The sequence below is a fragment of the Cavia porcellus genome, unplaced genomic scaffold (genome assembly GCF_034190915.1).
Source record: "Cavia porcellus strain 051 isolate PalLab524CR breed Dunkin Hartley unplaced genomic scaffold, mCavPor4.1 scaffold_16, whole genome shotgun sequence".
Taxonomy (NCBI): domain Eukaryota; kingdom Metazoa; phylum Chordata; class Mammalia; order Rodentia; family Caviidae; genus Cavia; species Cavia porcellus.
In genome coordinates, this window is record NW_026947499.1 from 34,849,253 (window position 1) to 34,864,149 (window position 14,897).

Genomic DNA, 14,897 nt, shown 5'->3' on the forward strand with positions numbered 1-14,897 from the left:
ATACAAAACTTTCATGTTAATATCTCGTTAACTTACTTACGGATGCTGCATTGCAATCTACTTGTGTGGTCTACAGGTTTTGATTTATAGAATCTTTTAAAAGTCGTGGAAAATTTCAACACACTCAAAATAGGCCAGTATAAAGAACCTTCATGCATCCATCCCCCAGCCTGGAGAAAGCATTTTTGAGTATTTTTGGTTGCATTTTGTTTTATAGTACTGGAGATTGAACCCAGGGCCTTCATATTGAGCTACATCCCAATTTTTTTTTTTAGACAGGTTCTTGCTAAGTCACTAAGTTGCCCTGGCTGGAATCAAACTTGGGATTCTCCTGCCCCAGCCTCCTAGAGTATTAGAATTCCAGAAGTATACTACTATGGCTATGCTGGGGTGAAGGCAGTGTTTTGAAGCACATCCGAGGCACCATGTCACCGCATCCTGACAAACCTCAATTCTCGACTGTGAGAACATAACTGGAATGCTCCTGCCAAGCCTTGATCATTTGATCGCTTGTTCATTTCCTGGGTCAGTCTTCTTTCCCTGATTGCCTCTGACACGATTTGTTAAACAAATCCTTTAATTAAAAGATTTGTTTTACAGGGTCTGAGTTAGGTCCAATAGTTTCTTTTTACTGTAAGTCCACCCCCTGCCCCACCATGCACCACTTCTTCCTTAAAATTTATTGATGAGATTATACTTGGATTGTGCTGTTTTGTGCAGCCTGGATAGTGCTGTGTCTGCTGTGCTGATGACCATGAGCCTCTCTGTTTGTATTTGCTGTAGGTTCAAATTCAGGACCAGAAGTCTGATCAAATTCAAGACTGTTGGGGCAGGAATCCTTCCTCAGTGCTGCTGTATTCTTGATCGGAAGGCACAGAACCTGGGTTATGGGACCACAGAATGTGTGTTTTGAAGTCCTCCACTCCTTCCTGGATCGTTTCAATGTCTTGCTCTTTGCTAGTCTCTTATCTACAGGAAATCCCCTCACTGGGATTATTCAGCAGTACCATCTGCAGAGAAAAGGCAGGATAAGTTCCTGACTCTTGGACTTTGCCAGTCTGCAGAATAATGAGTTGGTTCCCTCCTAGCGTCCCCTACAGGTGCCTGGAAACGTTTTCACATCACTTGAATTCATGGGTTTAAACACAAGAGACACATTTAATCCAATTACTTTTCTCAGTATCCTTTTGTAAAATTGAGAATTTCTTTATGAGATGTTCAAGCAATTGTAAATGAAGTGCAGAAAAGAATAACTGAGTAAAGTAGACAGCCACAACTCAGGAATATCCAGGCTTATTAGATCAGAATTCTCAAGACTTGGTACAGAGTACTCTTAGTTGAAGCTTTGTTCCCCACATTGGCTCCAAACTTCCAGGTTCAAGCAACCCTCCTGCCTCAGCCTCTGAAGCAGCTGGGCTACAGGCAGATGTCATTGCACCTGGAAGGGTCTCTGGGCCAGAAGTCCCTAACAGTTCATGTATTAAATAGGTAAATTCAAACAATAAATATTTATGCTGTGCAATTTATACTAGACATTTGAAAATGTGATACAAATAAAACTTAGAAACAACTTTTGGTGGTACAGGAATGGAACCTAGGGGTTTCTGAATAATGATGCCTCAAAAGATACTCATGGAACTCTGAGTGTCAGTTTATATGGCAAAGAAGGTGTCTGCAGATGTGATTAAGGACAGTGAGATAGGGACATTGTCCTGGCTTCTCTTGGAATGTAGTCACATTTGTCTCTGTAGAGGAAGATTTAACACAACAGATGCCACATGACCATGAAGGCACAGATTGGAGTGATGTAGCCACAAGCTTAGGATTGCCAGAAGTCACTTGCGGCTGGACAGGACAAGGATAGTCCTCCAGAGTAGAGTAAGTCTGCCCTGCTGACACCTGGGTTTCAGGCGTTTAGCCTCTAGAACTGGGAGGTCAGTTTCTGTTGTTGTAATCTATCAAATAATTTGTGGCAATTTTTGTAGCTGCATCAGGGAATAAACATACTTAGAAAGTCAGAGATTCTGAAAAGAAATGACTGGGCCAAGCCCTGGACCTGCAGCCTTACCTTTCCCCAAAGGTGTCACAGGCCTAACAGCCCCAATGCTGCAAGGCCCAAATCCCTTTCCAAACCCCCAACTTCTTGCCAAGTTGCCTATGGCCAAAATCAGGAAGGCAGTGCTAAGTGGTAAGAGTCCCAGGCCATGTCTGGCTGCTGTGAGGCTTCACTTGCAACATATGTCTGGACTTGGCCTTTGGTTGACTCCAAGGTGACCTCAAGGTCCCCAGACTAGAGATAGGCAGACTGTTAAGTATAGGCCAGCCCTGCCCTCAGCCACACACTCAGTGTGTCTTGGTAGGAATAACATATGATGAGCAAAGGACCCTATCAGACAGTTTATAGCCAAGTGCAAACACGATTATCAGGTACTGCTCTTAGAGCAGCAAGGAGCCCGTCTGGTGTAGTTGGCACGTGCCAGCAGCCCGCCCAGCCACATAGGCAGTTGCATAATTTGGTGCACACAGACCAACCAGGCATACGTGTACTGGGGGTGGTCTGGGCTTCCTGAACCTTTAAAAGGCCCAGCAGGACCTGCTGTACCTGTGTCGATACTGGAGCCTCAGCAGCTCCCCAAAGCCTGAGTGCTGTTTTTCTTCAAACTAACTTGTGTAAATTATCTTTTTCCTTAGGGCAGCAAAAGAATATCCCAGATTCTTGGGTGAATTCCTGTTGCTTCTGCAGACCACTTTGGGTGAGTGCTAGGCTTGGTCAACTCTGAGTTCTTTAAAGTAACTGGCCAATCTGGGGGCAGGGAGGGCAGCTCAGGGGTGGATTCCACCAATGCAGCAGGGTCTGCTTGGGCAAGTGCCAGTCCTTGTGGGCTCTGGTGCCATAGTTGCCTTAGGCTGGCATTGTTTCCAAGGCTGGTTTCCAGGAAAAAAGAGAGGGGAAACCCAGGGTTCTCCCTATGACACTTGGTATTTGTCTCTTTGAATGGTGTGGTGAAAGAACTGAGCATCTGCTAAGCTGTGTTCTAACACAGATGTGGGAATAGGTTACCCCAACCTTGGGCTGCAGAAGCTCCTGCCAAGCTGGGTGAAGATGCCTGGGCCATGTCTCACTGCTTCTGTATCCGACACTCTCTCAGGATAATGGGTACAAGGCTGTTGGCAGTGCTGTTTGCCCTAGCTGGCTTGCTGCAGGTAGCTGCGCTCCTGAAAATTGCAGCTTTCAACATCCAGAGTTTTGGGGTGACCAAGATGTCCAACACTACCCTCTCCAGCTACATTGTGCAGGTAAGTCCAAGGTGGGCCAACCCTAAGGAGAGACCTCAGAGGGAGAGGATAATGGGCCCCAGGAATGCAGGGCAGCCCTGTGGAGCCACAGGCTGCATGTGGGGTATTAAGAGCTTTTGGTTTCAGGCCTCAACCATAGTGGGTGGACATTAGTCAGGGTTGTGGCTGCTGACCCAGGGTCTTGGTCACTACCATGTTGTCAGTGGCTGCAAACCAGGGAGGGCAAAGTATAGGGCTGTGGGATGAGCTATACGACGAAAATACCCTAAGGAGTAGCAACTGTGGCCCTCCGGGGAATAGGGACTGCAGCTTCCACCCAGCCTGGCCCTGCTCAGGCTGCTGTGGCCCTGCCCCCCAGATCCTGCGCCGCTATGACATCGCCCTCATCCAGGAGGTCAGAGACACTCACTTGACGGCTGTAGGGAAGTTGCTGGATGAACTCAATAGGTGGGTGACAGTGATGGGTGCTAGGGGAGGTGAATACCATATCAGGGCACAGCCTTTCTTCACTTGGGCCCCAGGGACAGGGGACAGGGCCCTGACAAGGCTTTTTGTTTCCTCCATCCAGGGACGCACCAGACACCTATCGCTTTGTGGTCAGTGAACCGCTGGGTCGCAACAGCTACAAGGAACAGTACCTTTTTGTGTACAGGTGAAGCCCTGAGCTGATGTGGCCTGCAACAGCAAGGATCAGGCTGTGGGGAGGACTAGAGAGGATAATGAGGCCATTCCTTGCCTGAGGGTCCCAGCAGGGTGAGGACAGACAGAATGCAAGGCCACAGGCTGTGGCCCAGGCTGGAGTTGGACTACCACTCCAGTCTCCATCCAAGTGGAGTGAGCTGGCTCCTCCTGCTGTGCAAGGCAACAGTTCTCTGTGAGCAGCCCAAAGGAGCCGGGCCAGTACACAGGTAGGAGGAGCGCCTCCCAGCTACAAGGTCACCTCTGCTGCCTGGCTTCCTTACAGGCCTGACCAGGTATCTGTGTTGGACAGCTACCAATATGATGATGGCTGCCAGCCCTGTGGGAATGACACCTTCAGCCGTGAGCCTGCCATTGTCAGGTTCTCCTCCCCACTTATAAGTGAGTGTGCTTAGTAACCTGTCCAAACTTTCTTGGGGTGCACAGAAAACCTGGGGTGGTGAAGTGGTGCTGTCTTAGGCACTCTGCTGGGAAGCTTGCTGTCCTAGTACTCTGGTTTTCCACTCAAGTTACCTAGGACAGTGAAAACACCCTGGGGAACTATTGTGACTGTGGACTCCAACAAACCCTGACTACTGAGTGTGCCCTCTCTCCTCAGAGGTTAGAGATTTTGCCATCGTGCCCTTGCATTCAGCTCCAACAGAAGCAGTGGCTGAGATCGACGCTCTCTATGACGTCTATCTAGATGTCCGGCAGAAGTGGGGCCTGGAGGTGAGGCTGTCTTGAGGCCCCTGGGCTTTCATGGCCCCATTAGACCCTGAGCTAACAGGCAGGTATTTCCTGGCAGGATGTCATCCTGATGGGCGACTTCAATGCTGGCTGCAGCTATGTAACCTCCTCGCAGTGGTCCTCTATCCGCCTACGTACAAACCCCGCCTTCCAGTGGCTGATTCCTGACACTGCTGACACCACAGTGACATCCACACACTGTCCCTATGATAGGTGAGCAGGAATCTGGTGGGCATGATGGACACTTGCCTAGTCCCAGAACTGATCACCTAGACTTTGGATACTGACACCTTGAGCTTTCATTCAGCCACTGAGGAAGTTGATGTCTTAGTTTTTGGGAAAAGTATGTTTAGGGACAAAGGGCAAGGGAGAAACGCAGGTTCTCATAGGGTCATCTTTCCTCTTTTTATTTTTGGTACTGGGAATCAAACTCAGGACCTTGTGCTTGCCAGGCCAGTACTCTGCCACTGAGCTGTATCCCCAGCCCTGTCTTTCTCTTCTGAATGGTCTCAGGGTGTGGGGTGGTAGGCTCCATCTGGGCTGGCTCAAGCAAAGTCTGAGTCAAAGCCCACTGGTTGTAGAGAGGCCACTGACCAGGCCAAGTGTGTCTGAAGAGAACCTTCTCTCCCATCCCTCGCCCTGCAGGATCGTGGTTGCGGGATCTCTGCTCCAAAGCAGAGTTGTTCCAGGCTCCGCTGGTCCTTTTGACTTCCGGGCAGCATATGGATTGACTAAACAACTTGTAGGTGTCCTTCCTTCACATTTTAGTTCAGCTGGGACATAGCGGCTTGGTGCCCCAAATGATTTTTGGTGTGCTGCTTTCTGTCATGTCTCAACAACACAGACGTAGCTTTTCACTCTGCAACTCTGCTGGGTTTCGGGAATAGTTTGGGTACAGTCCTCCTCCACCTGCTCCTTCTCTTGGGAAGACTGGCAACATGGTTCTAGATGCAAGAACCAGATGGTTTGGGTTAAAGTCCTGACCCTGTGGCCTCCCCATATTGTATATCTCTCCCAGGCTGAAGCCATCAGTGACCATTACCCAGTCGAAGTGACGCTGAAAGCAGCCTAACACACGTGGTAGCTGATGACGCACAGCATGGAAGGTATAGTGCCCCTTCCCCCCACTTTGGTGGGGACACCAAGAATGGGGCTGGCACTGCAGCACTCTACCTTCTCAGAGCCTGAACTAAAGAGCTAACATGGATGAAGAAATATATTTTAATTAAGATAAATAAAGCTCAAGATGGTAGTATTTCCACGGTATCTAGTCTTTCCTCTCCATGTACAGGGGTCACTTTCTGAGGCACACAGTTCTACCTGTCCTCGGGACTGTACCTCAGATCGCAGGAGCAGCTGCTTTTGACCGTCAGTGTTTTTCCAGGGCCTTGACGAGAAGGTCATTCAGGCGGCCCACCATGGGCCTGGGATCATCAACAAGGCCTGCTGCAATCATGGCGTTTTCATAGATCTGAAAGGCAGGTTGGACACTGTGGAAAGGAGGGAAGGGGACCCAAAAAACAGAGACAAAGAAGGAGAACCACTCCCAACCCTGATTTCCCCCCACCTCCTCTCACCTGATCAACAAGCAGCTGAGCCAGTTCTGGCTCATGCTCTCTCAGCTCACTGAGCTTCCTGATGAGTGCATGCCTATAATGGGAAATCATGGACCAGTCAGCTTGGGCCAGGCACCAGGACCTCCACTTTCATGTCCCAGCCACCTGGGACATGTCAGTTAACAGACCATTCTACAAAGTGCAAATGGTTTGTCAAATACAAAAAGGTACATAAAAATTAGCTGTAAGAGACCTTTATATAATATGATTCTATATACTGAAAGCCTGAAGGAATCAGTTCAAAATTTCAGTATTAGGAAATACAGGAAGGAGGACATGCAACAAAACATATTCTAAAAACACTTCATAGTTTCATCTGTGCAGGCCATAAAGGTGAAACTTTCCTCAATCCAGTTGATTCATTTATATTAACAGATTATGTTAAACGTTTTCAGAAAACAATTAGGTTGGATTTCTACCTTATTCCTTAATCAAATTTCTGGAGAAGTTAAAGGTACAAATTTAAATCATAAAAACATAGTATTTTGTTGTGGGTAGAGCGGCTGCCTAGCACGTGCAAATCCCCAGGTTAGATCACACTGCTGCCAAAAATTAATAAATAAAACCATAATACTAGAACAAGTAAGAAACGTTTTGTAATTTCAGAAGGAGAGACTTTCCAAATAAAATGGGGGTATGCCTTTGGAGGGGCTGTTAGGACCCCAGCTCGTTCTTGTCATACTTTGCTTCCTGGCTGCCACGAGGGAAGCAGCTTCAGTCCACCCTGTACTCCCTCACCTGATGCTATGCTTCATGACAACTGACCTTAGCATGAAACCTTTGAATCTGTAACCCAAAATAAGTGTTTTCTGCTTTTAAATTATTTTTAAGGTATTCTGTTCATAGTGATGGTAAGCTAGCAGTCATCCAATTGCATATGAGCTTCCCGTAACTTTCCTCAGTCTTATAATCCACAATGAAAAATGAACACATCTACGCAGATGTGGTGGCTCACACCTATAATGCTAGCACTCAGAAGGCTGAGGCAGGAAGACTGGTTTGAGTTTGAGGTCAGCATTAGCTACATAGTGAGTTCAAGGTCAGCCTGAACTGCATGGAAAGACCCTGTCTCAAAAAACAAACAAACAAAAACAAAGCCCCAAACCAACACATCCCCCATATGGGACTGGACCCCTGGCAGGTCAGAAGAAAACTTGGGCTATACCCAGGGTTGATCTCCAAAGTGGGCTGTAGGAGCTGCGCACGCTCCTCCTGGGTCTTGGCTAGCTGCTGCATACGCAGGAAATGCCGGGCGGCCCCCATCTCTAGCACAGTCACCATGGCAGGGTGGGTGTCCAGGCGGAGAGTCACCTGCAAGCAGAGTGAAGTTGAGAGGGACCTCAGTGGTGAGGGACCAGGGGCTTGCAGGGTCTTAACCAGGAGTAGTTTTCCTAGATCTTTTTTTTGGGGGAGGTGGGGGTGGAGATTACTGGAATTGAACTCAGGATCTTGCACTCTAGGCAGGCACTGTGCTGCTGTGAGCTATATCCCTGGCCCTATCCCAGGTCAATGAGAAGGCAGGGTCTCCAGCATAGCCTGAGGCCAACCTTGCTCCCTCTCTCACCATCATCTACATCAGCCAGGGTGGGGACTCCTGCCTCCTCCCACAAAGTACGGAAGGCCTGTCTTGCCTACACTCTTTTCTAAGGGTCCCCAACATTGGTGGTACGGAATCTGGCTTCCTGGCTTGGGCCAGAGAATCATCCTGCCACCAGCCCAGCCACCAGGAAAGAGTCAACTTGAGCTGTGACTCAAACCCCAGCTCCCTTATGTCTAGCTGTGATCATTTCATTAAATTGGAGACAACAGTTACCTGAGGCCCAACAATGTGGAATCAGTAAAGCAGGATGCTGTGTGTTACAGAGGCTAGAGCTATCACAGAGTCCTGTCTGCTTACCTGGCCAGCAATTTCTCTCTTCTAGCCAAGGCTGCCTCCTGGGCCTACCCTAGCCCAACCTGCATACCAGCCTCTTCCTTGGGGCCACTCCTACATATGGCCCTGAACTAAGATACCCCTCTGTTGGTGCAATTTTTGTTCTGAGCTAGACTAGCAGGTGCTGAGCTTTCTGAAACTCACTTGGAAACCCACTCTAAGCCTCCAAATCAGAATATAAACTCCCCTCAAACTAGGGTGGCATGTCCCTTCTTTGAAGGTCCATTTCAGCCACTGCAGCTCCTATAGAGTCCAGAGTTAGGTGGGCCCCAGAGCCTCCTTCTCTACTTCCTCAGCTCCTGGTACTGTGGGAAATGAGAAACAAGCCCCACTCTTCCTGCCTCAGCAGGCTTCTGGGCTTCCCACAGCCATACATATGTGCAAGAGAGGGGATGTATGGCCCCACACAAGCATGGAAACAGGGGCCTACATGGGTCTCCACCTGACATCACAGGCTTGTGCTTCTGGGGAAAGGCCCACCGGGACAGGAACTTAGAGCTGCAGCAGGCCTGTGATGGACACCTAGAATCATGGAGCCAAGGTGGCAGACCATCCAAGGAAGGTCTTACCTTCACATTGGCGACTCTCGATCCCAGTATATTTCGCATCCATGCCATCAGCTCCTCAGTCTCCTTCTCAGATAGGCGCTCACCAGCTGCAGAAGAGCAGACATGAGCAAGCCCAGGGGCCATGGCCTGCAGCCTTGCTGCAAAGACATGTCCCAAGGACTCTCCCACCTGCATGAACAGAGACAAGCACCAAGTAATACATTTCATCCTCAGAAAACTTCAAGAAGTTGCTTTCCATTGCTTGTACTCCATGTAATTTTTTTCCGGGCCTTAAAAGTCAGTTTTACCAGGGATGTAGCTCAGTGGCATAAGTGTCTGCCTGGCAAAAGCAAGGTCCCCAATTCCCAGTACCAAAAAAAAGTCGATTTGGTTTCTCTCAGGAAGCTTGGTCAACTACGAAGCCACTGTGAAAGCAGCAGTAGAAGAACTCCTGGGATCCAATGGGTGTTTGTTTTTTTGTTTTTTTGGTACTGAGAACTGAACTCATGACCTTGTTTGCCAGGCAGACACTTCTGCCACTGAGCTATATCCCTGGCCCTACCTAATGTTTTCCATGAATAGTTTCCAAGCAGCTTCTTTCATAGGTTGTGTGAATCCATGGGCAGGCTGAAGAGGCCCTACATGCTGTAGAGAGGTAAGGAGCTGACCTGGGGATGAGTTCTCAAACTTCTCTTCCTTGTAATGATCAACAACTATATCTGTCTCCACAGAAATAAGCTTCTTCTTGTCAAACTCACGAAGGTGCAGCAAGGTGAGCTCATCAAACTGCTCGTAGCAGAAGAGGACCTGCGGATACCCAGACTCCATCAGGCCCACGGCCAAAGAACAGATAGCCCTTGGGGATGCTGGGGGCTTTTAAACTTGAGTGACAGTTTACCCAAAGGTTCTGAGGGAGGTTATAGCTGTCTGGGCAGCAGAAACACTGTTCATGGACAAACCTACCCGTCACCACCGGTGAGAAATGCAGTCACTTTGGAGGCAAAACCCTGCCTTGTACCATGTTGCCTTCCAGACCCTGAGCCTGTTTTCCACTAAGCACAGAGTTGGGGACTTTGAATCTGTCTCTCATTGTGCAGACCCCAAGGGCAGCCCGGTGCCTCACCAACCTCTGTGCTTTTCTTCTTCATAGCCTCATAGTAGGGTGAGTGCTCGGCCAGGTGCCGGCTAGGGGCACACAGGTAGTAGATGTTGCGGGTGCCTGCTTGCATACGGCTGGCGTAGTCTGACAGGCTGGTCAGCTGCCCAGCGGGCAGTGCTGAGGACTCGTAGCGCAGTAACTTTGCAATGTCCTCCTGCAGACAGATACAGGGAAGGTCACTGGCAGTTCCAAGTCCTGACTCTGAGTATCTTCTGCCCCATGGGTCACAGCCCTTCTGGAGTCCAGGGTTTCCAGCTCTCTGAGGGCAGTGGTAGATTCAGAACATCCTTGCTCTGCCCGAGACCCCATCTGAAGACCCAAAGGCCCTCTGGAAATATCATCTTTTTCAGGTGTCTCTGGGCCTGAGGGCTGTGTATATCCCGTCTCTGAGTGGCCAAAGCCCTCCATGGTAAACTCTGTTCCTAACCCAGTGTTTTCACTCTGTCCTCATTTCAATCCATGTCGGTACCTGGACAAGGGCATGAAGTCCACTTTTCCTTGCCTCCCTCACAGCCAGTGGTGGCTGGAAAAAAGTGAGGTTTAAGTTCCAGTGAGCCTAAGGGTTCAAGTGAGACTGCTGGGGTTTGTATGGGCTATGCTGGAAGGACAAGGAACAAGTTGACAGCCTGGTCCTTGGTGTCACCAGCCTAGACACTGCCTTATCCAAGCCCTGTCACCTCTAAAGTCATGGCACAGAGGAGTGGTAAGGAGTGTGGAACTTGGGGAAGGAGTATGTAGGACACTCAGGGAAAGTTTCAAATGAAAGTGCTATGCCTGGGACTCAGGTGGGACAGAGGCAGACAAAGAGAGGGAACAACAAGGATCAGGAAGCACCTAGTGAGGATCCATGGGCACCGCTTGGTCCTTACTGGTAAGCTTCCATGTGTTCCACATGTATGAAGCACTTGAAAAAGGGCCTTGATACAGTAAATACTACCAGCTGCTATTAAGTAAAAACAAGACAAAGGAGAAGCAATGGGATCTAATAAAGGCCAGTACAACGAGCTTCTGGAGTCAGGGTGACCTGGAAGAAAAGCCAGTGAGCTTCCCTCAGGCAGCTGGCACTTTACCCCACCTCTTCTCATGGCCTGAAGCTTGACCTCCATGAGACCTCAAATGTTTGGTTGCCTCCCTTCCCTTGCTGCTATCTGGGAGGGCAAGTGTAAGGGATCATCATGGTACCAGCCAAGACCAGCTGCGAGAGAGAGAGAGAGAGAGAGAGAGAGAGAGAGAGAGAGAGAGAGAGAGAGAGAGAAGACAGAGACAGAGACAGAGACAGAGTGTGTGCGTGTGTAGAGCTGTGTAGCTGCTCCTATACAATGAAAGATGTTCTGGAACAAGACAGTGGTGGACTCTGCACAGCACTGGGGATATCGCAAATGTCACTGAATTCCAAAAGGACGACATTAATGGATTTCATGACATACAAATGATATCTCAAATCAGTCAACAGGCCAGGCATGGTGGCACATTCCTATAATCCCAGCACTCAGGACACTAAGGCAGGAGGATTGCCATGAGTTCAAGGCCACCCTGAGCTACACAGTAAGACCCTGTCTCAAAACAAACAAACAAAAACAATAAACCATAGCTAAGGATCTTCAGGGAATTAACATACCATTTTTTGGCTATGAACTGCATGATTAACTGAACTACTGGCTCCTGTAGCATAGTATTAAAGACTTCTACCAGTCAGACGATATCCCTAAAGAAAACTGTACTCCCTTCCTTATCCCGAGGGCTCACATTCTTTGACTTACAATGCCTTTCTGTGGTGTGTCTAACCCCCCAAGATAGTGTGTACCCTCTTCCTGGCAACTTCTGGGTCAGATAAGAGAGGCTCAGTCCTTTAGTCATGAGCACAGGATCTGTGGGACAAGGGTATAGGCATATGAGGATTATGTGCTGGGCCTGATCACTAACCCTGTCAGCAGTGGTCAGGGGCCCTACTGCTCTATGTTCAAGGAGGCCTCCACTAGCTTCCTCTGCAGCCCTACAGCTGAGGCAGACAGAGAAAGGTTCCAAACTCAGTTTGACAGCTGGGCATGGTGACACATACCTGTAATCCCACAGAAAGCAAAAACAAAAAACAAAAAAACCCCAGTGCACTACCTTGACCTCCTGTTCTGCGGTGGTCACAATGCCCTCCCTCATGAATAAGCCGTAATCTTCAAAAAACTTTGCATATTTCTCAGCATCTTTTTTACTCTGGTCAATGAAGAACTTTATTAGCCTTTGCTGCAGAACATCCCGGAGCTTCCTACAGAAAAAGAGTATCTGTGATGCAAAAGAGCCACAAGAGTAGACATGTTCAGCCCACCTGTAAGCAAAGACCCAGGACAAGCAGTACCATTGGGACCAAAGTGAAAAAGAATGAGTTGAGGACTTCCTGTGGAGTATGCCACCTCCTGTAAGTGGGAATGCAGACTGGCACCCTTAGTGAGACCAACTGAGTCAGACACCTTGAAATTACTCTTCCTGTGCCAGTTTTTCTAGATGCAGGGATGGCACTTATGATCAGACTTTCACTGTAGCACATGAGATATAAATGATTATGAACAAACCTGGTGTTCAGGAAATGTAAATAACAGCTAGGAAAATCTTTTTTTTTTTTTTTCCTGTGCTGGGGATTAAACCCAAGGCTTTGTACATGCTATGTCTACATTCTAAGTTTTCATTATTTATTCTAGTCTCAAACTGTCCCTGACAGGTTTGAGTCCCTGTGAACTAGCTACTGTTCCTCTGACAAGTCTCCACAAATATGAGGACTTCTGCTGGCATGAGGTGGCCCAGGCTCTTCTGCTTTGGAACAATTCATTTGAGCCCATGGTTTGCCCTGGGGAGCTCTGGTTGCGCCAGTGGGCAGATTTGTGCTGGGATGCTGGAATGCTGGTTGCTATTGGGATGCCACTGCTGCCAGCCCTCCTGGTATGGAACTTATAAATACAAGTGTGCATGGGCAAGTGCACATCTCTGTCCACATTACCTACCAACCTCTCCCAATTACCTCCAATATTAAGCTGGTGCCACAGGGATACTCTGTTCTATGTTTGAAACACCCTTTTAATGTTGAAAAGCCTGTGCCTTGTTACAGCCTTATCATGGTTTTCACCTGTTTTGTTACCTCATATGATTACTTATTTGATCTATTCCCCTCCACATACCCAGTCTGCCAGGGCCATTGCCCTCCCTGTAGGGTCAGGCATCTGTTTGCCTGTGACACTCAGTGTCTGCCCACCTCCATGCATGTACTTTGTTCCTTCCTGGACTCTGACATTCCACTCAGCCCTCCTCTCCCCTGTGGCCCTAAGGGACACTTTCTCTGTGCTGTACCCTACAATGACATCCTGGGCTGCTGTAGCACCCTACAGGTGAGGACACCCATCCTGTCCTGCTCTTCTCTGTGCCTGAAGGACAAGTGGGATTCAGGATAGATCTATAGGAAGAAAAGCTTAAATAAAGTTAGGCATGATTGTTGTCCTGTGCTAGATTATTAAGGAACTATGCATGCTACAATTTAACTTTTGTAAAGGGAAGATAACGAATTAAGGAAACATATCTGTGATCCCATTAATAAACTTATTCCTAATTTTAGGCCTTTGGATGATCCTGGAATAACTATTCTGATCTGCAGAGAATTCCAACTCTGAAGGTTATAGTATCATGTAGTGCATTCAGAATAAATTCCATAGTAGTTGTTATGGATTAAGAACTGGTGGTCAACTTAATGCCAGCTGGATTACATCAGCATGGGCACTGAGCATAGATGCTCTACCTGAGGAAAGTTGCCAGCATAAATAGAGAGGGGGAGAAGGAGGGCATAAAGGTGTTAATGTGTTGTTGCATTGAGGTATTGTGGGTTCTCCTACAGCTGCTGTTTGAGCTGTTGGTTCTCCTGGAGAAGCTTTGGTCCTCACATGTTTTCTGCTTCTGGAAGGGAAGACGTGTGCTGCTCCAGGATGAACTCATCATGCTGGCTTCCTGCATGTACTAGACTGTGCTTGTCATTGGAGGAGTTCTGGGCCTCCATGTCACTGAAGATGGCTGTGGTACCTTTCAGGACAGCCCTGGTCTTTGCTGTGAGTGTGACTTTGCGGCTCAAGTGTAGAACCCTCATCCTACCAGCACAGCTCCTTCACTCCGCTAGCATGGACTTTCTGGCTTCCAACACTGAGCTTTGGGCCTTCCTGGCACAGATCCATAAAAGAGACTGGTGTGAGTCCTTCTTGTGGGCTCTGGATCTTGAGTTGGACTCGTGGGAGGCATTGTCTTGAGCTCTGGGTTTTCATCTGGACTCATGTGAGACACTGCTCTGCGATTTAGGCCTTGACTAAATATTCTATGTTTTTGGTGTTGCAGATAGATTTCCTAAATTTTCTTGTATTAACTCCTGGTGACCATTATAAACATAATATTATAAAATCCATGTCCTGATTCTAATTGTTCTCTGCACAACCCCTAACTACAACAGTAGTGCTCATATGTAGCACACAGGGCTGATCCTGAGTATTGTGAAGATACTCAGCCTTTACATGCATACGTGCTATGTTGTAATTTGTCTGTTCAGGAGTTTCCTCGTTTCTCTTTAACTAAAGGTACTTTAGTTCTCTTTTTAACTAAAGGTAATCCTTAGGATTATCAAAAGATGTGAGTATTAATGCCCAGGTAGTAGTGCATCAATCATTTTAGCCTGCTTCTTCCTTTGAACACTGGATTTGCTGGTGGTACTCAGTTTAAAGTACTTGCCTAGCATGTGTAAGCTCCTGGGTTCAAAGTTCAGTAACAGAAAAAAAAAATAAATACATAAGATTATTATCAATTAACAAAAAGAGGCCTATATACATTATAAAATTTTTTTTGGTACTGGGAATAAAACTCAGGACCTTGTGCTTATCAGGCAGATGCTTATGCCACTA

General features: G+C 47.9%; 2 protein-coding genes across 3 annotated transcripts in view; one reads left to right on the forward strand and one right to left on the reverse strand.

The window, feature by feature from the left end:
- Positions 1–559: 559 nt before the first annotated feature.
- The window catches only part of Trap1 (TNF receptor associated protein 1), a 43,036-nt gene continuing 28,698 nt past the window's right edge, over positions 560–14,897 (reverse strand). Inside the window, exons 12-19 of one of the 2 annotated variants that reach the window (XM_003478141.5) lie at positions 12,094–12,241; positions 9,950–10,135; positions 9,491–9,629; positions 8,844–8,929; positions 7,507–7,652; positions 6,303–6,375; positions 6,064–6,196; positions 560–1,010 (exon numbers count right to left, since the gene is read on the reverse strand). In XM_003478141.5, the coding sequence (XP_003478189.2) occupies positions 6,095–6,196; positions 6,303–6,375; positions 7,507–7,652; positions 8,844–8,929; positions 9,491–9,629; positions 9,950–10,135; positions 12,094–12,241 (880 nt within the window). In that variant the 3' untranslated portion in view covers positions 560–1,010; positions 6,064–6,094. Of the gene's footprint in view, positions 1,011–5,105; positions 5,670–6,063; positions 6,197–6,302; positions 6,376–7,506; positions 7,653–8,843; positions 8,930–9,490; positions 9,630–9,949; positions 10,136–12,093; positions 12,242–14,897 lie in introns of those variants that run through there. The other variant, XM_005007463.4, reaches the window with a different exon arrangement.
- On the forward strand, positions 2,562–5,980 carry Dnase1 (deoxyribonuclease 1). Its single transcript, XM_003478140.4, has 9 exons — positions 2,562–2,753; positions 3,150–3,297; positions 3,656–3,744; positions 3,866–3,949; positions 4,262–4,377; positions 4,595–4,707; positions 4,784–4,938; positions 5,371–5,467; positions 5,744–5,980. Exons 2-9 carry the CDS (start codon positions 3,154–3,156, stop codon positions 5,795–5,797), a joined length of 852 nt encoding a protein of 283 aa, XP_003478188.1. The 5' UTR covers positions 2,562–2,753; positions 3,150–3,153; the 3' UTR covers positions 5,798–5,980.